Source organism: Esox lucius, chromosome 22, assembly GCF_011004845.1.
Source record: "Esox lucius isolate fEsoLuc1 chromosome 22, fEsoLuc1.pri, whole genome shotgun sequence".
Taxonomy (NCBI): domain Eukaryota; kingdom Metazoa; phylum Chordata; class Actinopteri; order Esociformes; family Esocidae; genus Esox; species Esox lucius.
The window spans coordinates 12,393,532-12,421,077 of record NC_047590.1 but is presented as its reverse complement, the minus strand read 5'-3'; the positions used below and the strand labels follow the sequence as shown (position 1 = coordinate 12,421,077).

Sequence of the window (27,546 nt, the reverse complement as noted above, 5' to 3'; positions counted from 1 at the left end):
ACCGCCAGAATAGCGCCGACCTGCCGAGGCATGGACTACAAGACCCCTGAAGGTGTCCTGTGGTATCTGGTACCAATACATTAGCAGCAGAACCTTTATGTCCTGTAAGTTGAGAGATGGAGCCGACGTGGAACGGACTTGTTAGCCCAGAATATCCCACAGATGCTCAATCAGATTTGGGATCTGGGGAATTTGGAGGCCAGGGCAACACCTTGAACTCTTCATCATGTTCCTCAAACCATTCTTGAACAAGAATGGTTCTTGAACAAGGTAGGTGGCACGTGTCAAAATGACGTCCACATGAATGCCCTGACCCAGGGTTTCCCAGTAGAACATTGCCCAGAACAGCACACTCGCTCCAGCTTCTCGTCTTCCCACAGTGTATCCTGGTGCCATCACCTGCCCAGGTGAACGCGGTACACCCACAACCTTCTTCCACTGCTCCAAGGTCCAGTTCCGATGCTTGTGTGCCCACTGTAGGCACTTTTGACACTGGATAGGGGTCATCATGGGCACTCTGACCAGTCTGCATCTACACAACCCCTTATGTTGTAGGAACCCTGTATGTAGTAGGAACCCCGTATGTAGCAGGAACCCCGTATGTTGTAGGAACCCCGTATGTAGTAGGAACCCCGCATGTAGTAGGAACCCCGCATGTAGTAGGAACCATGTATGTAGTAGGAACCCCGTATGTAGTAGGAACCCCGTATGTAGCAGGAACCCTGTATGTAGTAGGAACCCTGTATGTTGTAGGAACCCCGTATGTAGTAGGAACCATGTATGTAGTAGGAACCCCGTATGTAATAGGAACCCCGTATGTAGTAGGAACCCTGTATGTAGTAGGAACCCCGTATGTAGTAGGAACCCTGTATGTAATAGGAACCCCGTATGTAGTAGGAACCCCGTATGTTGTAGGAACCCCGTATGTAGTAGGAACCCTGTATGTAGTAGGAACCCTGTATGTAGTAGGAACCATGTATGTAGTAGGAACCCCGTATGTAGTAGGAACCCTGTATGTAGTAGGAACCATGTATGTAGTAGGAACCATGTATGTAGTAGGAACCCCGCATGTAGTAGGAACCATGTATGTAGTAGGAACCCCGTATGTAGTAGGAACCCTGTATGTAGTAGGAACCCTGTATGTAGTAGGAACCATGTATGTAGTAGGAACCCCGTATGTAGTAGGAACCCTGTATGTAGTAGGAACCCTGTATGTAGTAGGAACCCTGTATGTAGTAGGAACCCCGTATGTAGTAGGAACCCTGTATGTAGTAGGAACCATGTATGTAGTAGGAACCCCGTATGTAGTAGGAACCCTGTATGTAGTAGGAACCCTGTATGTAGTAGGAACCCTGTATGTAGTAGGAACCCCGTATGTAGTAGGAACCCTGTATGTAGTAGGAACCCCGTATGTAGTAGGAACCCTGTATGTAGTAGGAACCCTGTATGTAGTAGGAACCCTGTATGTAGTAGGAACCCCGTATGTAGTAGGAACCCTGTATGTAGTAGGAACCCTGTATGTAGTAGGAACCCTGTATGTAGTAGGAACCCCGTATGTAGTAGGAACCCTGTATGTAGTAGGAACCATGTATGTAGTAGGAACCCCGTATGTAGTAGGAACCCTGTATGTAGTAGGAACCCTGTATGTAGTAGGAACCCTGTATGTAGTAGGAACCCCGTATGTAGTAGGAACCCTGTATGTAGTAGGAACCCTGTATGTAGTAGGAACCCCGTATGTAGTAGGAACCCTGTATGTAGTAGGAACCCTGTATGTAGTAGGAACCCTGTATGTAGTAGGGTGTGATACATTGTGTTCCGACACATTCCTCCCCGTAACCATCAATAAACATTTCTGGGAGTTGTGCCCCAGTAGACCTCCTGTCGGTTCGGACCAGATAGGATAGACTTCGTTCTCCTTTGCGCACAGATGAGCCTTGGGCAACCAAAACCATGCTGCCGGGTTTGGGGTTTGTCCCTCCTCAGACCTCTGTCAGTAGGCACTCATCACTGCTGACCGGGAGCACCCAACCAGCATTGTCGTTTCAGAGAAGCTCCTAACAGCACTAGCTGACCCATAACAATTTGGCCCTCGCTTAGGTCTTTACTCCTGCCCATTTCTCCCACATCCAACACTTACCATCTAATCTATCCAGACCTTGACATGTGCCTTTGTTAGGAGATGTTATTCACTTCATCTGTGAGTGGTCATAATGTTTTGGCTCATCAGTGGATTTAGATTTTTACACTGAGCCCTTGTGTCATACCTTGCTCCTTTCCTCAGTGAACCAAGGTTATAGACATAATCTCCAGTTCCCTGTCAGTGGGTCAGTTCTGTTCAACACATACAGGTTTAGACAATATTCCAAGGCTCGAGTAGACTACTTGGCTAAATAGACTTTTCTTATCCCCACATTGCTGAAATAGTCAAAAGGGAGAATTTGGGTGCAATCAATTAGTTTAATTTACTAAGGATCAAATGCTATTTCAACAAAATCATGTTTAAGGAAAGCTGACCATATATGTTATTAACTACAAAACCATTTTCAGAACAACCTGAGATGTTTTGTTTCTAAGTTATCTTCCTGTCTCCTCCTGTTTCAGATCCACCTAGCAACCCTTAGGACAAAGGCACCCTTTGTTCTCTTTCAAGCGTAATAGCCTTTTCGTGAAGATGAAGATATTGGAACGCTTAAGAGAGAGAGAAGAAGAGAGCGATAGCGTTAACCTACACCAGTATATAGAGGGAATGTTTCAATCATCCATGGGGTGAGCGGTACTTCAGGAATACTGCAATGGATTGGCTTGAAACCTTCCCCCGATCACATGATTTCCTTAGCATTTGGGTTAACAAGCTAATTAACTAGCACCAAGTTACTGGGCCATGCCGCTGAAGCTGTTAAGATAGTGGCCTTTACACCCAACACAAGAGTTTGGCAATGGAGACGAATGGTACTACAGTAATGTATAATGGTTTACGGACAGACACTTTGGGCTGTGGTGCACCTAAAGTGGTGCACAGGGTGGGGGGCAGGGATGACATGGCATGGTGAGGTCATTAAACATGACATCATTGTCTGGACAGCAGCCATAAGAGATGGTAAGCTTTTATGTCCCTTCTCTCCTTCGCTCTCTGCTAGCATCCCTTTAATGCGGATGCCTTTAATTATGTAACAAAACGGCTGATGAAATTCATTTGAAAATATATAAAAGTCTGCATGCTATTTTATGCCTCTGTTTTGCCTCTCTCTCTCTCTGTCTCAGTACCCCATTCCTCCTCCTCCTCAATTCACATGAATCGGGGTTCAACCAGCTTGGTCCAGTTTGGACCCTCTAGGCTTTATTCCGAGTCACACGATGGTAACAGAGGTCCCTGATGAAACCAGTGGCACCCTCTGTTTATACGGAGCCCAGGTCTGGTGCGATGGCTCTCTGAATAGCCAGCTTTCTCCTCAGTAGGACCACCATGTTCACAGGGTTACAGGGGGACAGAGGGACATTGTGGACTGGGTGCAAATGGAGCACGCAAACAGAATGTTGGACCGACGCTGTCTATTCATTACACTGTCTTGAATGCTATTTGTCTCATTATTGACGTGTGCACACGCATTCGCCCACTCTCACACACGCATTCACAGAAACATACGCAACCTATAGTGTCTGCCTGGCCGGCAGCTGCTCCCAGGCCGGCAGAACCAAGATGCCGGAGCAAACGACAGCAAATGCCTGAAATTCTGACTTCTGGAATATTCCACCGTTCAGCCAGCTGAGTAATTTGACGCACGGCGCAAGTTCGGGCACGAGTTAGTTAGTGGCACTAGAGTCGTCTGTCCGTGTGTGTGTGTGTCTGTGTGTATGAGTCCTCCACACTCGTCTGCAGGGCATTCCCCTGGACTTAGAGTGTTAAGACCTGATGACAACTTGTTCTGGTGTTATTTCTGTACATGGCGTTGGTTCGACATGGTTGTTTATGTTGTGGTGTCTGGTGCTCACCACACAACCCCATAAGATCTGTATTTTGTGGGCTGTTTTGTGCTGCATTGAAGATGTGGGTTACTGCCAGTGCATGGACCCAGATGTACAGCCAATCTCTCTGTAGTTGGGCCTTATAACACTGGTCGATCTGAGGGAAGTGGATAAAAGCCACATAATGGAAGTTCCCTAAAGTCCACTGGTAGGCTCTGTAATTGAGCTATTACCATGTTGCTTGAAAGGCCCATATCGGGCTTGAAAACCTGTGAAACTCAAATGTTCTCAATTTACAAAAAGGTAGGGCGTGACTTTGGTCACTCTACCAATATGGTGGATTAGTTAGTTGCCAGATACATTACAGTATCCACAGCAAGTGTTGGCTGATTCTGCTGCCCTCTCACTCCTATATGCATGTGTCCTTTTCAAAGGACTTTTTTGTATTTATTTTTGAAAAAGCTGTAATAACATCTTTAGATGAATCTCAAAGAGTTTAGAATTATTATTTAATCACATGGCATGGTCATCTATACCGGTGAAATATGTTCATTTGTCTCTTTGGCCAAGAATCAGCCTCTAACGTATCCAGCCTTTTAAGATCTGAAATAACTGAATGGGAATGGCCCTATGGCGAAGGGATAGGCCTCACTATGCAAAGGGATGGGGACTTGTGTAATCGAAGAGGGTAGCAACTAGTCTCTTATAAATAGTCAGGAAGCAAGCTCACATGGAATGATTACTCAGAAATGCAGACAAACATTTAACTTGATGGGACATGAAGAAAGTTAAACATAGACGGCGAGAGGTCGAGAGACACTAGGGGATACAGGACACCTTCTGTGCCTGTGTTGTATCCATAGACTTCTGTCCTCATTTTTACCACATCGGTCACCATGAACACACCACTTAGTAGACATGAGCTTCTTTCACTTTAACTGTCATTAACTAATATATATATATTATACAAAATAGCCCTGTTTGCCATGATGACAGCTTTGCACACTCTTTGCATTCTCTCAACCAGCTCCATGAAGTAGTCTCCTGGAATGCATTTCAATTAACAGGTGTGCCTTGTTGAAAGTTCATTTGTGGAATTTCTTTCCTTTTCAATGCATTTCAGTTGTGATGTGAGAAGGTAGGGTTAATATACAGAAGATTGTCAATATGTCTGTACCAGTCATTAAGGTTAATCAATCCATAAAATGTCAAGAACTTTGCAATTGCAAAAATCATCAAGCGCTATGATGAAACTGGCTGTCATGTGGACCGCCACAGGAAAGGAAGACCCAGATTTTAGATTGGATTCCACCTTATTATTATTGAATATTACAAGTACAGTACAACGAAATGCAGCTACCTATACTGTGGAGGATCAGTTCATTACAGTTACCAGCCTCATAAATTGGCAATTAACTGCACCTCAGATTGCAGCTTAAATAAATGCTTCCCAGAGTTCAAGTAAAAGACACATCTCAAAATCAGCTGTTCAGAGCAGACTGTGTGAATCAATGCCTTCATGGTCAAATTCCTGCAAAGAAACCACTACTGAAGTATACAAATAAGAAGAGACTTGCTTGGGCCAAGAAACATGAGAAATGAACATTAGACTGGTTGAAATCTGTCCTTGGTCTGATGAGTCCTCAGTTTTTTGTTTTGGGGATTTTTTTCCAACCGCCGTTTGTTTGAGAGACGCAGAGTGAATGGATGATCCCTGAATACATGGTTCCCACTGTGAAGCATGGAGGAGGAGGTGTGATTGTCCTTTGCTGGTTAAACTGTCTGTGATCTTTTAGAATTCAAGGCACACTTTTGGAAAAGCATTGCAGGTGACTACCTCATGAAGCTGGTTGAGAGAATGCCAACAGTGTGAAAAGCTGTCCTCATGGCAAAGGGTGTCTATTTTGAAGAATACAAAATATAAATGTATTTAGTTTTGTTTAACACTTTTGGTTACTATATGATTCCATTTGTGTTATTTCCCCGTTTAAATGGCTTCACTATTATTTTTCTATGTGGAAAATAGTACAAATAAAGAAATACCATTGAATAAGACGGTGTGTTCCAACTTTCGACCAGCAGTCTCTATCCATTCGTATCCACTCTCTTTGAATGCCAGGGAAGCAAAAGGAAACCCATGTTTTCAACACCATTTCATGTTGTTGAAAGGATTCACTGTCATGGTTTGTACCACTTTTGGAGTATCCCAGCGTTTGACAGGATGGCCCATGTTGCCACTGCATTAAACCATAAGAAACATGCATTAACAATGTAACAGGCCTAACACCGATGTAGCCTTGTTACTAAATGAGTTAATGTTTAATATGGCTAGGGTGGTCCAGCAGTTTAAACCGTTGTCTCCAGTGCACATGTCCTGCTGCATTATGGGTTAAAATCAGACCCAGTGCATTTTTAGCACAAACTGTGTCCTCCACCTCTTTCACCACTTTCCTGCCTAATAAAGCATAGACACACTTGAAAATATATCTTTACATCTTTTGTTGCATGTAGAAGTTAACTCAATCCAAACTTTCATTTTTAAAAGGACGGCTGGTGTCAAAGGTTAAAGTCATAGCTCAACCTAATATCATATATGGTGAAATTCCCTATACTGTGTCTGAAGGCCGACAGTGTCATTTTTCAGGGTAAGACATTCTTTGTTTGTTTTTTCCTAACCTGAAGTTAGCATTACAAGCTTAGTCCAAATTCATGAATTGTTTGGTCTGTGGCATTGGCTAATCAGGCTGGATAGCTGTCGCGTGAGCTCGGACCAGCAGCAATACAAGTGCCAGTGGCAATAAAACCGTTGGCTGTTTTTTATAGCTAGGAAATATCTGTTCTGTATTATAAATAGCCAGCCACCATATGAGCCTACTGATAGCTGGTTGGGTGAGCAGCTGTCAGGTTAGAACTAGCATTTCAGATAAATAAATTGAGTCAAAACTTATTTTCCAGGATAAAATTCTAGCTATCTTTCAACTTTAACTAGATAGGTTATCAAACAAATACCTATCAAAATAATGAATGCTATAATACAGTACCACAAAAGCTTGATCAGACACTTTCAGTGCAATCCATCCCAACTATAAAACATATGTTTGGGTTATTTGAAATCACTGACTTGTTTGGATCTTCGTATTGCACACGAAGGATGTCGTTTTCCATTAGTATTTTTCATTCTAAACATACACTATTTTGTCTAGCTTCAACCACAACAAAAATACTTAGATATTATCTTAACCTTTTGTTGTGGAATATTAGATAGACTGACAGAAAAGTGAATAATATCAAAACCCATAAAGCTTGGCAAAAATATTTTTCCAAGCTTTATGGAAATATGTGTTGTTAGACAGAAATACTGCATATCAACTTATTTTATGCCAAGTGCACCTTGTTTTCTATTTACAATATTTCTGGATTTGGAAAATTGTATTTCGTCAAAAGGAAATGTTTTAACAATGCTCATATCAGTGTACTGTACTGAACTACGCAGTAACAGCAGAATGATTGATAAGTTCCACATCACATAGCTTCTAAACCAATGTAGATTTATTTTCAATGTGTCCTCAGGGGACTTCTTAACATATTATATGTAAATCTGACACCCAATTTCGTATGATATGTTATATTGTGTAAAATGTACTGCTACAAATGTATCATGTGAATGCTATCAAAATGTATCATATTTTATGAATTTACATAAATGAAACATATGTTACAAATTAAGTGTAAGGTTAAAGTTAAGGTTAGTTATCACAGTACTGGGGTTAATGTTAAAGTTAAGATCAGTTATCCCAATACTGGGGTTAAGGTTAGGGATAATGTTAAGGGTAAGGTCAGAAAATGGTTGGGTAAGGGTTAAGGTTTGGGTTATGGTTAGAAAAACTAAATCACTTCTCGTTGGATTTGAACTTATGGAGATTGATTAGATTAGATAAGATTCAACTTTATTGTCATTGAACAGTACAAGTACAGTACAACGAAATGCATTTAGCGTCTAACCAGCAGTGCAAATAGAAAAAGTATTAAATATAATGTATGTTACAAGTGGGATGTATAGATTTGCAATGAAGGCAAATGCAAGTAAAAATGACAGTTCTAAATGTGCAATGAAGGCAAATTGAAGGTGATTGTGCAGCTGAAATGTATGGATATCTACAATGAGGTTCCCGAGGCAGACATGGACATGTAACAACTAAAAAACGTCCTTATCAAATTTTGTAAAACAGTAGTAGGGAAGAAACTGTTCTTGAGCCTGCTGGTGTGGGGACAAAGAGAGCTGTACAGCCTACCTGAAGGTTGGAGGGCAAAGAGTTTGTAGCACGGATGTGAAGGGTCCCCGATGATGCCGCACAGCCTATGCAGACATCGCTTGCACTGGTGGTCTACAATGGTTGGGTGCTGAGAACTATTAAGTAAATGACTGCAAATTGGTAAAAACCACCGCCATCATCAGCTGGAGAGGAGATTGAGACTGAGAATGGTGGATAGGATGTTTCCACCCATTGACCATTACCAGCAACAATGTCTTACAAAAGATCCACTCTGTAATACTCTAAGACAACACAGGCATGTTTTTTTCAGATAAAACATTCCACCAGTTTTATTTGGAAGTGCTTTCAAGTTTTATCCATAAGCCTATGTACCTTTTAATAAAAATAATGACACATTTGAAAGATTTTCCAATTATTATTGAATTATTTCAACAACAAAAAAATCACAATAGATGGCTTTATTTCAGGTGTCTAAACAATGAAAATACAATCATATAAATGTTCAGCTATGTTTTTAATCAAAAAACGGTAAGGGTTGCTCTAACTTAATTTACTGATCATAAGAAAAAAATCTCCTCTCCAAAAAAACATTTGGTAGTTTGAGAAGCTTTATGTTTCCCAAAACATGTTTGAATTTTTTTAAATGCAGGTGTTTCTTTAATTATAAGTCTATGTAGGTCTATGTAATGAAAATATAGTAGTCTACAAATAAGTTGGGCATCAAAATGCATCCTGTATGTCTGCACGTTGTTTTGTAGTTTTTTTTTATAAAGCCAACAGTTTTAATGTATTAAAATCTATTTACTATATTAATACAAAGATAAATGATATTTAAAAAAACACCACCAAAGACAACTGAATTTTAATTAAAATGGTATAATTTAATTTAAACCAATTTAACCAGATGTGAAAGGTGAATTTCTCTTTCATTTCACATATCTATTAAAAGGATATAAAACTAGAATACAAGACAATTCAAGATTACATTTGCCATTTCAAATATTAGTTTTATTGTAAAGATGTCAAAGAGTATGTTACATACTTCATTGTTTGATTAAATGCATTCTGGTAAAACAAAAATTCTGACATTATATATTTATTTTTTACAATGATCATAAATCAACATAATAAAATATTCAAAAAACTAAATCTCTTTATTCTGGATTGAGGGTTTCTGTGTTTACAGATAAACATTTTAAGTACTAACTGGATGGATTCTGAATTTTGTGTTGTGTTCCAGAGACACTCCAACTGTAAGGTCCAAGCATTGCTTTTTGGGATAAGACAACTTCTGGAAAAATGACTTGAACAAAATACTATGTATCACAAACAGTGAAAGGGACTAAAAATGATTTTGCTCCCCAGACTGCACTTTTGGAATATGCTGGGGTCCTGCAGACAATTTTGTGTCTTTTGTCTTTCCAGATCCTTTTCCTCGGATCAAACACCACATTCCAGATGTCCTACGTAATGCAAAAACATCCAACGCTCATACTACCACAGACACAAAGCTATTTATAACAGAACATGATGAAGTCACGGTCTTGTGGGTAAGCTATGACCCCAACCCTGGTCACAACAATTATAATGTTATTTGACCTAAGAGTCAAAATGCTCTTACTGTAAATGATTAGATAACTAATACGTTTTAGCTCCTTAATTAACCACTGGTAATCTGAGAATAAATTAAACAAGGACAGAGGATGCAAGGACTTAGTAATTAGTAACCTTTGTAGACAGTGCCTAAGCAAATAAGTGTCCTCCTCCTTGGATGTGTAGGAGGCAGGGATTTGAGGAAGCAAGGACAGAGGAAACACCATAAAACACTATTTTCATTCATAAAGGAAATAACACTGCAGTCTGAATTTCTACAACTAATACAAAATAGTATGTATATTAGAAATTAGCCTAAACAAACACATGTACATACAGTAATAGAATATTTTGTGGAAAGAAAATGTATTAGATAACAGAACTATACATGTATTAGTAAGTTAAAAATGTTTATTGGATTTTGAGACCTCAGAATGAGCTCACAAAAGTTCTTCATCATGAATATTATCAACAAGGTAGTGTTAACAATGAAATCCGTGGGAATGTTGTTCCATTTTATTGAAAAAATATATTATGTGAATATTGGGTTCCAAACATTTCAACTCCCTAGGCCAAACCAGACCACTAAGAGATTTAGGAAGACTCAGGAAGCCAGTATATTTGACGGCTAGTGGTTAAGTGGGCAAGATGCCCACTTAAATTGTCATTAAGAAACCATTGCGATACAAAACAATTTGTTAAATATGCCTTTTCTTGTTATAATAACGTATTATGATACTCAGTGCTGAACCGCGCAGAAATAGCATATGCCTTTACTGATTTCCTAAAAAAGTGGACCTGACCAGTAGATCAGTTACTCAGAGATACTTTGTGAATACACGACTAGATCTTCCTTGAATTTTAGGTGTGTGAGCGAAAGGGCGCAATGAGTGTACATTGTACAGTGTGTGTGCGCGTGTTTGAGGTGGCCTTACCAATCATTTATGGGTCATCTGACTGTAAAATCTGAATCTGTCACCCTGCTCTCTACTTTCTCACTGTCACAGTTTGAATTGTCCAATTCTCTTATCCATCAAAAAACCCTCTTCAGAAATGATATTCTACAAGCTGAGATAAGCTGAATTTAACCAGGGAACTATAATACGCATATCAGTAAGCTAACCATTTACAGTAACAACAGATCATTCATAAACACTATTATCTTTATAAATACTTCCATCTTAAATACAATATAAATGAAGAAATACCCCTTTATCTTGGCATTAATAGATTAATCAAAGTCCTAATGAATACAGATTAATGAATAGATATAGTGTAATATGAATAAAGTTATCGATTCGAATCGGCATCTTTTTGCGTATTTGCATTCATTGTGACCCTGTCAGTGGGGTTGCCAAAATCGTAAACACAATAATTTGCTTTTGTTCAAAGAACACCTCAAGTGTAAACTTCGAACGTGACAATACACAAACATTTTGAGAAAGACAAAAATGTAACATAAATATAATTATAATAGGCCCTATACATAAGAAATAAATACAAATATTATTAGTGAAGAAAAATCGATATTTACAGATTTGAATGTTAAGTCATTAGATTGTTTAGGGGGGAGTGGGATGCGTGGATATATAAACACGTGTAAAATGTAAACATTTTAACTGTTTTTTTTTTGTACTGTAGCAACTTCAACATACTTTCAATTCTTGTGTAAGTGCAAATGAGCTGTCTAAACAACCTGCAAAAATTGAAATAAATAAATATGGCACAAGAATATTAAGATTTGAATAAGGCTGGCAGCGCATATGATGGCTTTTAGTTATCAACGTGTTAGCGAACTAACCAAATTTCTGAGGTTATCACCGTATTCTAGCATGACCCCACCAATCTCAACCAAACTTCGAAAGCCGACTTCTCTCCGCGAGGCGCGCGTTTCTGAATGAGGGCGCACAGTCCGAAGGTATATACTGTAGAGGGATGGCGATACGAGTCGATGAAGGATCCCTTGATGGTTTGTGTGTATGATCTCCTCTTCTATCGGCTGAGTTAAAGCATTTTTTCCCTTCAAATGCCACCGCTCCGCCTACCCCGCTCTCTCACAACCCTGGCGCGCTATAAATAGGGACTACAGTAACAAAAGGAAAGAACTTCCTTGAAGCGTGGTGACTGGTTGGTTCAACTAACTGGGATATTATTTTGTTGTTTTAACCCTCTGGTCCGATGCACATTGGATATACGTTAGCAGGTTTCACACGCTCAAGTAAGTAGGCTTTAACCGATTCAACCGATCAGTCCGTCTATATGTTCTTATCCTCACTGTTTGTACCCTTTTCCCCCATCTAGCCGGTGTATGACAGCTGTTTAATCCTGAGTAGGATAATTCATGTAATTTGATGATCGCTTTGTAGTAACGCTGGGTTTTAAACAATGCATGAAATAGCCCAATAGCCCATATAGGTTAGTGGCCAAATATATTCATGAATGACAATTATTTAACAGCCCATACACGTCCTTATTTATATTTGATAAGCAAATGAATAAATACTTGTGCTTGATGCGGAGAGTCGACTATTTACAATAACAATGACGTCGGGCAACAGACAGCAGATTCAGCCATTGGCAACAACTTTTGAGGCATCAACAACTCGATCAATTTGGAAACGGGTTACATCATCGACTGTAACCAATAAGAGGCGGGACTTCCGTTTCAGTTGCTGTGCAGTTCTGCCCATCAACTGTTGTTTTATCACTCTCCCTAAGCAAATATATATTCTAATGAATTATGGAAATACATTTAATGCAAAGAATGCATGGGGTTGTCAATCTTCATTGTTGCCATTACATGTCTGTACATTATCAATAGTGGAATATGTTTCTGGGAAACATGCACCTCACAGGGCTTATATCAGCTAACGTAACATAGCAAGTGAGCCCAGACCTTTTGGCAGAGGATATAGCATGCTGTTTGTTCATTTTCCATGACCATGCCATCCCAACCTCACTGTCGTTTCTCTTGGTTTCAGATAGAGAACTCAGGTCAGCCTCCATCCCAGGTTGATTTGTATATTTGAGTGAAGGTGTATGAGGCCTTGCGGTGCTGAAGCAGCACAGAATGGTTTGTGGGTCATACAGAAAAACAGGCTGTACTGTGCTGTTGCATTAACGCCTAAGGAAACATGGAAAGGATTGGAAAAGTGCAAGCTATATATTACTAGTTCCACCAGAAATTCTATGTCCTGGAGGACCACAGGGTATGCAGGGTTTTGTTCAATCCCATCTAAAACAGCTGATTAAACTAGTTGTGGTCTAAATTGAAGAACAGAATCACTTGAATCAGGCATCAGCGCTGGGACAAAAACCAGCATAACATGAGCATAGTTGCCAAGTCCGGGCTTTACACCCATCCTGTCCTCTCAGATCTTTTAGAATTATTTAAGGCAAAGGGCTTAGGCCAGACTGTGTATAAAAGGATGTATGTGGTGCTGTGTGAACCTACGTGACCATGTGAGCGAAGCCTGGACATCCAAGGCAAAAGCGACCACCATATTCTGTGACTGGCTGCCTTGCTGTAGCAGCACGTAAATATTGGAGTTACGCCACTGCTGAAGTCTCCAGTATTGACAGTGCTGTTGAAGCAAAGCACTGCCGTTTGACATCCAGTCTGTTATCTGCTTGGCTGAATTGGGTCACAATGTTTTGTAATTGTGTGTTTAAATCTTTAGTGGAACTTTAGTGATTTAGTGAAAATCATAAAATTGTACATTGCGTAAAAAGAAATACACATGATAACAAAAATGGAATTTGTTGCAGGAAGTGTACTGTCTAAGTAAACAGACTAAAAGATATTGTCAACTTGGAGCCTCAACATTATTATCCTTTGTCGCCATCTGCTGGTCAGCTCTGTCTGATTCTCAGAGAATTGTTGCAACTCAGAAGTCTACTTACACTATATTAGAGAATGTGAATTGGATCGAGGGCCATTTCTGAATTTTGGTGATTTACATTTGGAATTCACTTAGTTTTCTTGTTTACACATTATTTTGAGAGTCTCAATTTCCATCTGTGGATGTTCTACAGTTTGTTGAGCATTTGTTGATAGTATTACTATCTGTTTATAAGCAACTGCTTGCTAAAGTTAAAGTGAGTTATAGAATAAAGTTTAGGGTTACAGTTAAGGTTTGGGTTAGTAGATAATAAAAGATTACTGATAAACCGTGAATAATCAGTAGAGCTTCTAAAGACACTTTTAGAGGTTAGGGTTAGGGAGACTCAAAATAAAGTGTTACACTTTTCTTTCATTTACCATGCTTTCTTTGTGTGTCCTCTGTTCTAAAATCTTCCAAACTGGTGGTTTCAGTCACAACAATCGGGGTATTTCTGTGCCTCTCATGTAGAATTCAGTCTTCTCTGGAAAAGTAGTTCTTGTCCTGGACAGACGAAAGCCATCCTTCAGAAGGGTGTGTACCAGCAGGCATGGGATACTGGTGTTGATTCAGAAGCTTTCTGTCATCTGGGTAAATACACATCTGTAATAGTAAGATAATGCAAGCCTGGTCAGTAAAAACTGTGCTTTGAATAAATATAAAATATTTCTTGCATACCCATAAGTGTTTTCCCTACCATTACACAGGTTGGTGGTGGCTAATACTCTATGGGGCCATTGAGGAAAACAACTGGACAATGGAAAGATTTGTATACAGGTGAGTGTGAACTTCCCTAACATCACCTGGCAGAGAAGTCATCCCTGGCTAGCTGGTCAGTCTCACATTGGAACGCCAGGGTGTGGTGAGAGGATTTTTGGGCCAGTAAAGGACCAGGTGTGGTGGAGTTCTGAGAAAGGTGTCTGAGATTTCCCTTTAGATTTGTGCAAAACTCTCTAGAATTGTGTTGATGGAACAGAATATTCAGAATAATCTGTGAGTTTCCTGAACATAGAACCTCAAGTCCCAATGATGACTGTCCCTCTCAACCCAAACATCTAAAGGTTAAAAACCTAAAAACTGTATGATTAAACCAAGCCACTGTACTCCAACAATGTTATGCTGGCAATGCAATTTGACCCATTCTCATATAATGCAGAATGTAGTTAAAATCAAATCTTTATCTGCAAATATTACTAATATTCTGAGTTTAAAATATGCATCTTGGCCATCTAACATCCTAGATGCTGAGATGACATTAGTGTTGATTGAGGAGTGGAGGATTGGTGTTGTATTCATTTAACATATCCTGGCAATGCCAGCTGTGAATAATTATTTTAGTTCAGGGGAGCTCAGATACTGTACCTTTAGTTGGGGACATTGATGTTACCACCAGGGGGTAATGTTGGCCACAAATTGGCTTTCCGTAGATCTTGATCATGTATAGCCCCAGCTGAATAAAGTGGGGTTTGCGTCTGGATATCTAAACTATGTTCTTAAGTCCATCTTGTTTTTTTGCCTCACCAGGAAACACACATGTGTCATAGAAATGTATCTTGATGATGTGTCTGTTTTGTCCTGGCTATTTTCCTGTAATTTTAGTGCAGAGTCAGTTACACTAAGTGGGACTTGCTGTAATGACAATGTACTGACTATTTTATTCTTTAATAAAGCAGATAATAAAGCGATGATAAACCACAAAATGTAGCAGATCTTTAATTTTATTTGTCCATCTGTTTGGATTAAAGGTAATGTCATTGACACCCCTTATTGATTAATCATAATGAAGTCCTCCCTCAAATTCAACCTACATGTCAACAAAAGCAAGCAATTGGTGTGAGGCAGCCATCCATCTCAAAGGTTAGCTAACGATTAGCAAATTGTTTTGTAACAATACAGTGGCTTCTGAAAAGTATTCAGATCCCTTCACCTTCTCCATGTTGTGTGTTATAGACTGAATTAAGAAATTAATAATTTTTTCGCCATGAATCTACACAATAACCATAATAGCAAAGAAAAAAAAACATGTTTATGAATAACTTGTGCCAATTTACAGAAAGTAAAAAAACGTAGTATTCAGACCTTTTGCCATGACACTCCAAATTCATCCTGTTTCAGATTCATCCTTTCTCATTTGATCCCTTTCTCCTTTGAGATGTCTCTAGATTAGAGTCTACCTGTTGTTAATTAAAATGATATGACAAGATTTAGAAAAGCACACATCTGTCAATGTAAGGTCCCATACTTCACAATGTATGCCAGAGCAAAAACAAAGCCACCAAGTCCTACTGAGTCTTCGTAAATTGGAATTGTGTATTTGTGTCGAGGCATAGATATTAGGAAGGTTGTTAAGGAACTGCAAAAGCATTTAAAGTTCCCATGAGTACAATATGGGACCCATCATGAAAGAAGGATGAACGGTGCAAAATACATCAAGGTTATTTAAGAAAACCTGACCCAGAGCGCACAGGACCGAAGTCTGGGGCGAATACTCGTCTTTCAGTACGACATCGACCTGAAGCACAGAGCCAAGACAATGCTTGAGTGGCTTCGGGAAAAGTCTGGTAATGTCCTTGAGTGACCCAGCCCCAGTCCGGACTTGAACCGGATTAAACAAATGTGGGGAGATCTGAGGACCGCCGTTCACAATGATGCCTCTCAGTTTGACAGGATCTGCATGGAAGAATGAGAGAAAGCTGCCTAAATCCACGTTTGCGAAGACGGTAGATACATACCCAAAAAAATCGAAGCTGTGTCTGCTTCCAAAAGCGCTTCTACAAACTTCTGACTAGTTATGTACATTATATTTTTACATTTTTGTTTATTTTCAATAATATGTCACACATTTCTAAAAACATGTTTTGGCTTTGTCATTATGGGGTAATATGTGTAGATTGATTGAAATTAATATATATATACATTAGAAAATCAGTCTACAACAAAACACCGAAGACTTGTATATTCACCGAAGACTTGAAAACAAATGATAGCCTACAGATCAACTACATGGCATTGCGCAACAATGTTTTAAGGAAATTGGTTACATCAAGGGTGTATTCATTCCGCCAAACTGAACGTTTTAGTTGCAAAACGTTTCCTGAACAGAATGAAACGGAGAGGGAACTATCTGAATTTGTCCAATAGAAACCGTTTTGGTTGGCATAATGAATACACCCCAGCAGTATAGGTCCTCCCCCGATTTCTCTTTCGCTCGACGAGATTATCCCCAACTCGGTGTATCACGTCTGGCCACCCACCCTTCGGCTAAACAGCTGCACCTTCTACATTTTCCCACCGGAGTTTCAAGCGCAGGGCCAGGTAGCTAAACAACAAGAACTCAGACAGCCATGGCAGAAAACGCCGGCTTGGATAACCACCGAATTAAAAGCTTCAAAAACAAGGGGCGCGATGTCGAGGTAAGAATGTGGCTAACCAGGCTAAAGATGTTAGATTGCTGGCTAGATAGCCGTTAGCAACGCGTACTAGCGAACCTTCAGTGCTAATTAGCTAACTGTCTTTTTGGTTTAGTTGCTGCAGTCTTCATTGAAAGTCTTCATTGACGATGTATTGTATAACGTTTTGCTTATCACAAAAAGCGATCCAGGCACACAAAACTACTAACTACCATGCGGAGCGGGCGCGGCCTGTCGCAGGAAGGCCTGCTGTTTAGCTTCAGTATCAAGAATGGTCGCTCACTATGTAGCTAGTTAGCAGCTAGCTGGCTACATAGCTTGTGATGAACTCATTACATTAGGACATGACTGTATTGAGTGTGGCGCAAACTAAGCAATAGTTATAACTACCAAAATACGCCTGTTAATTTACATTACATTGCCTTGATGTTGTTCGTGCGCATAGACGTAGATGTTTCGGGTTAGTGTGCTAGTCAATTAGCACGCTAACAACCTAGCTAACCAGAGCTAACTGTGTCTGTAAAATTGTCTTAACGAGTACATTATGACTACTCATATTTTGAGATTTAGCGTTTTTCGGTTGGTAAGGATGTAACATTAATGTTGCACAATTTGCTAATTAAACATGTGGCTAGTTTGCAATAATGATCCAAGTGACATCAGGGAGAGAAGGGTGGGTGTCAGACAGTGAGTCAGAGTAGATACACCGGCATAACACCATGTTAGTACCGACCTATGGACTTAAATAGACAATGTTCTGTCACCATGTTGACGAAAGTTATGATTAGCGGAAACCATTTCATTCATACTGGGCTCAGGCACGGTTTTTGCAATATTTTTGTATTGGTCGAAGCTTCTGTAAATTAATATTCTACATGGTGACTTCATTAAGAATTTCTATGCATTAGAAACCCAGTCATCTTGGACAGAAGAAATACTAGATTATTGAACGTAGAGGAAACGGTGCAGTACGGTTGTTTGGGGACCCAGTGCCAGGGTTAATTGAACATGTCTGATGACCTACCAGCCTCCCCAATAAGCTTGCAGCACCACAGCAGCTATGCCAAGAATGTTGCCGGAGACTTAAGGCCTGATTCAGCCCCTATCCTTTAGGCACTGAAACCTATATAGTTCTTTCAGATGTATAGAAAGCCCAAGGCCAGGGAAACGCACAGCCTGCTTCTTCACACACTGCTTCTTCAATTTGATTTACGTTATGTGTACAGACATGAAGGAATGTTAAGAGACGTAGGTTACAGGAAATACATTCCGTTCACAAAATTTGGCCTTTGCCACCATAAATAGGGTCATAGATAATGTTGTATTTGATGTCATTACCACAATAACTATCCCAACATATTAATGGATACTCCATAAACATTGGCGGTGCAGAATATGTATGATTTGTCCATAAGGAATGGGTCAAGACATCTTTATTGGTGTCAGCAATGAGACCAGGCAGTCTTCCATCTCACAGGAAGCTCTTCTCCATGTCTCTTCATAGGATGTCTTTCCCAGAATAAATGCCTGGATGTCCAAAAATTCTATCGATCATTGTTTAGTTTCAGAGAGGTCACTGACTTCCTCCTCCCAGTTGGCTCGCCGTGCCACTTTGGGGCTCGTCATGGCTGATTTACTCTCATTATCCTCTCTAAACACAGTTCCCACAAATGTCACTGTTGACAAAACACAGATTTATTTTTTTTGGTCCTCTGTAGTTTTCAGATGCGTACGGAAACCACATCAGATTTTAATGCAAGCCACGGTGCCAGGGTGTCCGATCTGAGGCATTGGTTTTACAGGCTGGATAAACATGGACAGAATCTTGGCCAGCATGAAGGATGTTAAACAGCATTAGTAACATGAACCAGGATGCCCTGACTGCTGTCATAAGGCCAGCGTGATCCTCTGCAGTGGGTCCAACACCAAGCAGTGCACCCATGTATTCTGACACCTAGTCTGTGAATGAAATGTAGGTTCTTCGTGTTTGTTTGTGTTTCCATGTGGGGCCCCCCACCCCAGTGATTAGGCTCATCTATGTATTCTCCCGTCTCTCCCTCAGACTATGCGAAGACATCGCAATGAAGTGACAGTGGAGCTGAGGAAGGTGAGTAGAGCGACTCCGTTGCCTTGTTTTAGTCCAGAGTCACATTCAGTGGACTAGTCCATTGCCCTATTTTTGCCCAACCCCAAAATAGAATGGCCAAATCTCCAAGCCAGCCTCCCAGGTTTCACCCTTCACTTTGCCTATCTTGCCCCTCTGCTCTGTGTCCTCACCACAGACGTCAGTCCTACTGTGTTGTCGTACCTATTATTTGTATAATGCATCAGCATGGTACAATAGATTGTTAGACAGCCATTTTAATTGATAGGTTTAGGCCCTTTCTCCATCCGGTTTGGGTATACGTTTCTCTGGGTGTTGTAGGCTAGGTGGAAGCAGGATTATAAAATTATGTAACCTTTATTTTTACTGTGAAATGTTGACAGACACTGGTTTTTAGCTCTCCTATGGTTGTTCAGTGTGCTGAGTCATTTTGTTGCTAAATAGATGAAAGGAGGGTGTTTGAAAACGACTCCCCTCTTAAAGGAGAAGACCCCCTAAATTCCAAAACCTCCTCTTTGGTTTCCTTTGCCTATAAGCTGTCCAGACAAGGTATGACAGCAATCTGTTCTTTGGTTTTGTATTGTTGTTAAGTCCGGGTACTGTTGTATTTTCCCCCCCTTCATAATGTTCAAATCAACAATGTTTTTGGTAAAATCTACAATACATTTTTGTGTCAAAGTGCTAATGTTGGTACCTTGACTTCAATAGTTTATGGGCCTCCAGTGTGAAAAAAATAGCACACATAATCAATACCAAGGAAACAAAAACAAAGCATGATTTGGGGTTATACCTTATCCATAGACTGTTTACTTCATTTGGATTACCAATAGTTCGCACCTTCGTGAGAGCTAATTTTCCTTGCAAACAAAAACACTTTGCACACGTAACAAAAACACCAAAATGTAACCTTACGTTCTTGTTGAACCCCCCCCCCCCCCCCTGTGGAATTATGTTACCTCACAACACACCCTCTCAATAAGGCTTGCATAGATTTCATAGATGAAATTTTTCTGAAAGCGTATTAGCTTCTTTGATGTGTACAACAAGACTCTCTTTTTTGTTACATATAAATAAGCCTGGCCTACCAGGAAACCACTTCTATAGGATTGGTGACACAATTTCTTTACACAGACGACAGCTGTCTGTAACACCATGGGGGGGGGGTCTTGTCCCTGTGTATGTTATTCATTCGGTTTCGTTCTCTATTCTACCAGAACAAACGAGACGAGCACCTCCTAAAGAAGAGGAACGTTCCACAGGAGGAGAGCCTTGAAGACTCTGACGTGGACTCTGACTTCAAAGGGGTGAGTTACTCTTCCTTTCTCAGTCTTTTTCTTCAAGGTGACTAAATACAGGAGATGCTTTTCTTAGCTCTGACAGAAAATCTGACATTTTCTTCTTTATTTTTTTTTGCAGCAGAATGTAACGCTAGAAGCCATCTTGCAGGTAAGCCTGGTACTTTTGAAATCCGCCTGGTGAATGGTGTGGTCAGTCACTGAGTTGGTGTTACCAAAGCCAGATTTTCTCACTCCAGATTACTCAGATAAACATGTATGGAGCCCAAGTTCCCCCTAAAACAAATGGTTCTGTCACAGTTTGTTGGATCAATCAACCTAAATTAAGTAATTACTTCTCCCAGCACCCCAGAATTCAAGCTATAGGCTCCTATGACCGAATAGCCTATTTCACAAAGCCTGTGTACATGAAACTGTTTAAGCAGTACTGTTAATGCGAGTGAGTAAAAAATCCTCCCAGTTGTTGCAAGAGACTGGTAGACCTTTACAAGAAACTATAACATTAAGTTATTTCTGTTGAAGCTAGGGGTGTGCTTCTCTTTGTTCTGCACACATTGGGTTTTTCTTTTTTCAAATTCAGTTCACAGTATAATCTTAGTCTTTTGTTAAATTGTTACATTTCTTTTTAGCATAATCTTTGGAAAACAAGCTGTCTTTAAGAAAAATGTTAAATGAGCAGCTAGCAAGCTATGTTACCAGATAACAGACTATGTAAAGACGAATGTTTGGGCATTTTATGCTTTATTGTTAGAAAGTGGGGAAAATTGCAGGGTGTTGAAATTGGAATCAAACCCATGATTCAGCATTCCGCATGTACCAGAAGCAGCAGTGTACAAATCTACAGCACCCTAGGCCAAAGACAAGATCCCATTTAGCTAATGCCTTCTACATTGGCATGTGATCCAATGTGTAGAATACCAACTGTGTAACACGCCAAATGTAGTAATTCCTCCCAGCCGATCAGCTCATTGTATGAAAGTTGAGTTTATTCGCATGTTTGATATTATTTCAACACATTGTAAATATGTCTGGGGCTGTTGGAGTTCACCTGGTGGTTTCTGTTTCCTTCCCGTCAGAACGCTGTCAGTGACAATGGACTCATCCAGCTCAATGCTGTGCAGGCAGCAAGAAAACTGTTGTCCAGCGACAGAAACCCCCCCATCGACGACTTGATTAAATCCGGCATCCTGCCCATCCTGGTCAAATGCCTTGAGAGGGACGACAAGTAAGTGTGGTCAGTGGGGGGGAGGGGGGGGGGGGTAGTAGTGTGGGTCTGGGAGCGCTTCAGCCCTCATAGACAAAACGGAAAGATGAGGGCAATTAATGTCCACAATGTTAATTGGGAGTTCTGACTGTACAGATTGTGGAAACTGGAGCGTTAATGATGGAGCGGTAGGGCCATCTGGACTCAATGTCATACCTTTCTCTCATTCCTCCTCCTCCCCTGCCCTGCATGGCTGGAACATTGTAGCAGGCAGCAGTACGCCCATTCCCCTGGACAGGGACTGGTGGATGAGGGAGGAGACTGGCTGGAGCTTGATTGGTGGAGGGAGGGGGGGGGTTAGGGGAGGCACAGTAGAGACAGACGTGACTGGTCGTGATGTAGGTCACCGAGGATTTAGACCGTTTCCGTTGATCGGGAAACTGTGTTGTAAACAGACTTGATTGATTGTTGTGTTGTCCTTTCATACATCCAGTGTGTCTCTTCCTCAGTCCCTCGCTTCAGTTTGAGGCAGCCTGGGCCTTGACCAACATTGCCTCAGGGACGTCACAACAGACTCAGGCTGTGGTTAAATCTAGTAAGTAGCTCCTTGTTCTTCAGTGGTCTTCTTGGCAACTGACTCACTAGATCTCATGTGTACCTCGGAGGGATTCAGTTCTGTTCCTCGTGGGTCTTTTTTAAACTAGTAGGTCACTTCAAGTGATTGCCACTCTCGATGAGGATGAGCATAAAAGGCTATGTAAAAGAAACAGCACAGGTAAAGAGCAACACTGTGTAATTTATACATTATAGTACTTGATTAATGATTCAGGAGGATCAACAGAAATTCTCAAATTGATTCCCTTCGAATCATGAATAAAGTACAATAAATAAATAAATCAATACAGCTTGCTTCCTGTGCTGTTTATTTTGTACAGCCCTTTTTTTGCTCATCTCTATCAACGGTGACAGTCATTTTGAAGCGACTGCGATTGAGTTCATCTGCTGTCCCCGGTGTGAATCTGGTCAGGAGGGGATGAAAGGCGGGGGGTGTTTAGGTCCTCCCGGTCTGGAGCTGGAACAGCGCAGCTCTACCTCTAACCTGTCTGCCGGCCGTCTCTGCCCGTGCCTGGTCTGCAGCCTTGTCTAACATGCCGGTTTGCCTTTCCCTCTACATGCCCAGATGCCGTGCCGCTGTTCCTGCGGCTGCTACACTCTCCTCACCAGAACGTATGTGAGCAGGCGGTGTGGGCGCTAGGCAACATAATTGGTGAGTGAACACACGTGCTCTCTCTCTCACACACACACACACACAGCCAGTCAGTGACACACACCTGCGTTCACTCTGTAGGTGATGGACCGCAGTGCAGGGATTACGTCATCTCCCTGGGCGTGGTCAAGCCCCTGCTGTCCTTCATTAACCCCTCCATCCCCATCACCTTTCTCCGCAACGTCACCTGGGTCATCGTCAACCTCTGCCGCAACAAGGACCCGCCCCCTCCCATGGAGACGGTGCAGGAGGTAAGACGGTGACGTCGTTTTGAAAATCTCGTCTCTTCAAAGAGAAATCTTCTGTTTTTTTTATGCGGTCAATATTAGTCAAGTTTGGGTGCCAGCTGATGTCAAGCCAAGTCCTGGAGGTCTGCCCTGCTGAAACCCAAACGGAACGCGCTGGAAGATCTGCTCAGTAGATTTGCTTCACCTTAAGCCGTGGTCTATAACGTTGTACACGACTGACCGGCTCTTTGCTTCTGTCTTTCTCCGACCCCCTTTCAGATTCTTCCTGCTCTCTGCGTGTTGATATACCACACTGACATCAATGTAAGTGTCATCCTACTACTGCCACGGCATCAATCTGATCACATTCTAGTAGTAGTAGTAACGCCCTCTCTCTGTGATCACATTCTAGTAGTAGTAACACCCTCTCTCTGTGATCACATTCTAGTAGTAGTAGTAACGCCCTCTCTCTGTGATCACATTCTAGTAGTAGTAGTAGTAACGCCCTCTCTCTGTGATCACATTCTAGTAGTAGTAGTAACGCCCTCTCTCTGTGATCACATTCTAGTAGTAGTAGTAGTAACGCCCTCTCTCTGTGATCACATTTTAGTAGTAGTAGTAACGTCCTCTCTCTGTTGTCAGATCCTAGTGGACACCGTGTGGGCCTTATCCTACCTCACAGACGGAGGAAATGAACAGATCCAGATGGTCATTGACTCGGGCGTCGTCCCCTTCCTTGTCCCCTTGCTCAGCCACCAAGAGGTCAAAGTTCAGGTGTGTGTTAGATTCGTGGGAAGGGCTAGTGCTCCCCCGTTGACGATCTGGATTACATTTGGATCTCGCCCTTTGGCGCCGCTAACCGCCTGTGATGTGATGTCCTGTAGACGGCAGCTCTGAGGGCGGTGGGGAACATTGTGACAGGGACGGATGAGCAGACTCAGGTGGTGCTCAACTGTGATGTCCTCTCGCACTTCCCCAACCTGCTCACACACCCCAAGGAGAAGATTAACAAGGTAACACCCACACACACACACTCGGTGAAGCTATTTGTGGCTTGAGTTGCTTTTGCTGTAACCAGTGTCCGTCCGAGTTGGACCGGCGAGGCCCCGGCGTCCTTTAACTGTCAGTAGTTTCTATGCGTCTGTCTGACTGTCTCAGTCGTACTCATGTCATCCATGGTGTGTGTGTCTGTGGGTTTCTCTCAGCTGAATGGCTTCCTGTGTGTGTGTGTGTATCCCTCCCGTCCACTAGGAGGCGGTGTGGTTCCTGTCCAACATCACAGCGGGCAACCAGCAGCAGGTACAGGCTGTGATCGACGCCGGTCTGCTGCCCATGATCATCCACCAGCTGGCTAAGGTGAGTCGCCGAGGCTTGCGTACCTCCATGGAGCCCGAAGTCATGACCACCGCTGACCACCCCCTCTCTGTCCCTCTGCGCAGGGAGACTTTGGCACACAGAAGGAGGCAGCGTGGGCCATCAGCAACTTGACAATAAGTGGAAGGAAAGAGCAGGTGAGCTAACTCCTCCGTCGCTACCTGAACCGTGCGATTCTGTATGCTTCCTGCCCATGTGGAGGCTCTGGGGTGGAAAACGATTGGCTGCCGTATATCACCTGTCTTTCGGTGGGAAAACCCAGGGGCTCTTATTGGCTCCTCTGCTCCGCTGTGCCTCCCTGTCCAGGTGGAGTACCTGGTGCAGCAGAATGTGGTGCCGCCATTCTGCAGTCTGCTGTCCGTCAAGGACTCCCAGGTGGTCCAGGTGGTCCTGGACGGCCTCAAGAACGTCCTCATCATGGCCGGGGACGAGGCCAGCACCATCGCTGAGATCATAGAAGAGTGTGGAGGTAGGGCCCTGTGTGTGGGAGGGACAGGACTAGCACAGACAGGCTTTAATTCGACCCGCAGTCCGCGAGTGGTCGTCGTGTGTGTTACTAGACACCGCGTGGCACGCGTTCTAGATCGATTCACTGTCATCGACTCCCATGCGTTTGTTTCACCTGTCCTCAAGGCCTAGAGAAGATCGAGAACCTGCAGCAGCATGAGAACGAGGACATCTACAAACTAGCCTTTGAGATCATCGACCAGTACTTCTCAGGAGACGACGTGAGTTCCCCCGCTCCGCTCCGACCCCTTGCATGTCGCACACCGCTAGAGCCCAGCCCTGTCCTGCCAGTGGCCTGCTGGGCGTAGGACGTGTGCTACAGAAACACAGGCCTTTTCCCTCCCCTTTCTCTGTCAGTGGGAAAAGAGGGGGGGGTTGGGTATATGGGCCCTGCTACAGGATTCCATATAAAAATACTTGTTTTCTGTAGAGCCAAATTAATTAGCTGTTCACTGCCCAGCTGTCTGGTGGTTTATGGCAAAATCCATTAACCGTGTCTTAAAATAAATGTCTCCCCTTCGTAGATTGATGAGGATCCCAGCTTGATCCCTGAAGCCACTCAGGGTGGAACATTCAGCTTTGACCCCGCCACCAACCTGCAAACCAAGGAGTTCAAGTTTTAAAGGCCAACCTCCACCTAGTGGGTGTCACTCTCCAGCTGCTCTGCTCCTCAAGTCATCACCTTCTCAGCGTCAATCATTCAGGCTCACTAACAACGACTCCAGTTCAAAGCACTGACGGAAAGAAAGGATCATTATTAGCGGACAATGTTTTCCAGCGTCTCTCACGGCAATGCTTCTAAATGTTCCAGGTGGATAACCACTCGCCTTGGTCCGTCATACTCCTGCAGTCGCCAAAAAAAGCTCCTGTTTTCATCTCTTCATACTCGCACACAGACACGTCCACACACACACACACACACACGCACTAAAGACACTGAATTAATTTGTGTGCATGGACCTATGATCTTGTTCTGCCAGTCATATCCGCCAAGAGGAATGATCTAATTTCAAGGCGTTTTCTGTCTCTGGAGTCTGCGCTCCCCTAGTTGGTGTCAGGGCACGTTGGACACAGCGACCGAAGACGTTCAGCCTCGGAGCGAAGTGACCCTTTTTTGAGGAGTACCGGCGGCTGCTACGCTGGCCTTCGTTGAACATTGCTAACTGAATTTAATTGGTGACATTGTCAAAAGGGCTGACGGTAATTCAGTACTCGTTGAACTACATAGGATTCCGGGACAGAACACTGACAAATGCTGTCAACAATCTGCCTCAGAGGATGGAGGGGAATTTTTTGAGAGCAGTCGTCATATGCCCAAGTGGACTGAACAGAACTCTACACACCACTAGAACATTATTCCTTTTTTCCTTTAGTTGTGAAATCATCATGATAACCAATGGATTTAAAGTAAAATATTTTAAAGTAATAATTCCAAAAAAAAAAAAAAGACTGAACAGGGAAATTGTGAAATGAATAAGAAGGAATACTTTGTAGCAGTGATGTATGGATGTCATGCTGGTGGAAGGGCTTTGGCTTGAGTGGTGGGGGCAGGTGGTTGACCTGGAAGCAAACACATCCCTCTTCAGAAAAACATCTCTCCTCTCCTCAATAAGACATTGTGGGACATGGAATGTAATGACTCATGTGAGGAAATGTTTGGGAAAGATATCGGTAGAAAGCGAAAGACATTGCAACACTGGTTTCCTCCATGGAGATTTCACATCTGCAGTTTCTATTCAGTCTTATGGACACTTCTGGGTCTCCCTCCCTCTGCTTACTGTGTGTGAAAGCAATGTTTGCTTCAATAATTCAGAGCTATGGATGCATTGTAGTTGTCCATTGACCATACAATTGTTCCATATTTTTCTCTTGTTCTGTATGCTACAAAATCTAATTATACAATTTAGGAGTATTCCCTGAGCTCTCTGAAGTTGGGTCTGTACAAAGCAGCTGCATTCTACTAGTGATCCATCAGACAGTTCACTTTGGGAGGCTGTAACATTGTGTTCACTGTTAAAAGGTTAACAGGGAGTTTTGGATTTTAAGGTGATCGTTAACGACGACGACGCCTGAAAATGGGCTTTCTCTCTTCGCTCTCGTTCCTGTGGACTTAAGTCATGGTTTCCCTCAAGCATTTTTGTGATGGGTCTGGAAACAAAAATTACATTTGGACTAATGTAGTTGTTTTGGCTGCTAACTACTGAGAAAGAATGGGGATTAATTAACGGGAGAAGCCCACGCCTTTTTGGACTAGCCATTCACAAATGAACAGAGTCTAGCAGGTGTGTACAGCCATTGATCTAGAGAAACCTAGAATGAGAGCCACTTTAAAGAATGGAATTTTTGTCTTGTATCAGAAACTGATACAAGCTTATGCTTTTTGGCAAGATTTTTACTTGCTAATGAAACATGTACTAAAGAAGAAAAAGCAACAGATAGCATTTTGG

The 27,546-nt window shown here is 42.1% G+C and overlaps 1 protein-coding gene and 1 long non-coding RNA gene across 3 annotated transcripts; both read left to right on the top strand.

The window, feature by feature from the left end:
- Window positions 1–11,945: 11,945 nt before the first annotated feature.
- On the top strand, window positions 11,946–15,804 carry LOC105019844. Its single transcript, XR_828677.2, has 3 exons — window positions 11,946–12,048; window positions 14,183–14,302; window positions 14,419–15,804. It is a non-coding gene; the product is annotated as an uncharacterized LOC105019844 (long non-coding RNA).
- Window positions 15,805–16,894: 1,090 nt separating this feature from the next.
- kpna3 (karyopherin alpha 3 (importin alpha 4)) lies at window positions 16,895–26,569 on the top strand. Of its 2 annotated transcripts, none has more exons than XM_020042359.3 (16): window positions 16,895–17,124; window positions 19,184–19,228; window positions 20,440–20,529; window positions 20,645–20,671; window positions 21,597–21,745; window positions 22,234–22,319; window positions 22,905–22,991; window positions 23,073–23,242; window positions 23,498–23,542; window positions 23,861–23,992; window positions 24,103–24,231; window positions 24,470–24,574; window positions 24,658–24,729; window positions 24,899–25,061; window positions 25,226–25,320; window positions 25,624–26,569. In XM_020042359.3, exons 1-16 carry the CDS (start codon window positions 17,056–17,058, stop codon window positions 25,720–25,722), a joined length of 1,563 nt encoding a protein of 520 aa, XP_019897918.1. In that variant the 5' UTR covers window positions 16,895–17,055; the 3' UTR covers window positions 25,723–26,569. The 2 variants fall into 2 exon arrangements, with proteins under 2 accessions (XP_019897918.1, XP_019897917.1); XM_020042358.3 differs by having other exon boundaries at window positions 16,896–17,124; window positions 20,642–20,671.
- Window positions 26,570–27,546: the final 977 nt, after the last annotated feature.

Excerpts from the sequence above, each read along its gene's own strand:
- kpna3 (XM_020042358.3), top strand. The coding sequence starts at position 17,056 with ATGGCAGAAAACGCCGGCTTGGATAACCACCGAATTAAAAGCTTCAAA. Across the intron at positions 19,229-20,439 it reads TGACAGTGGAGCTGAGGAAG|AACAAACGAGACGAGCACCT; the intron begins GTGAGTAGAGCG and ends CTATTCTACCAG. Across the intron at positions 24,575-24,657 it reads TCATCCACCAGCTGGCTAAG|GGAGACTTTGGCACACAGAA; the intron begins GTGAGTCGCCGA and ends CCCTCTGCGCAG.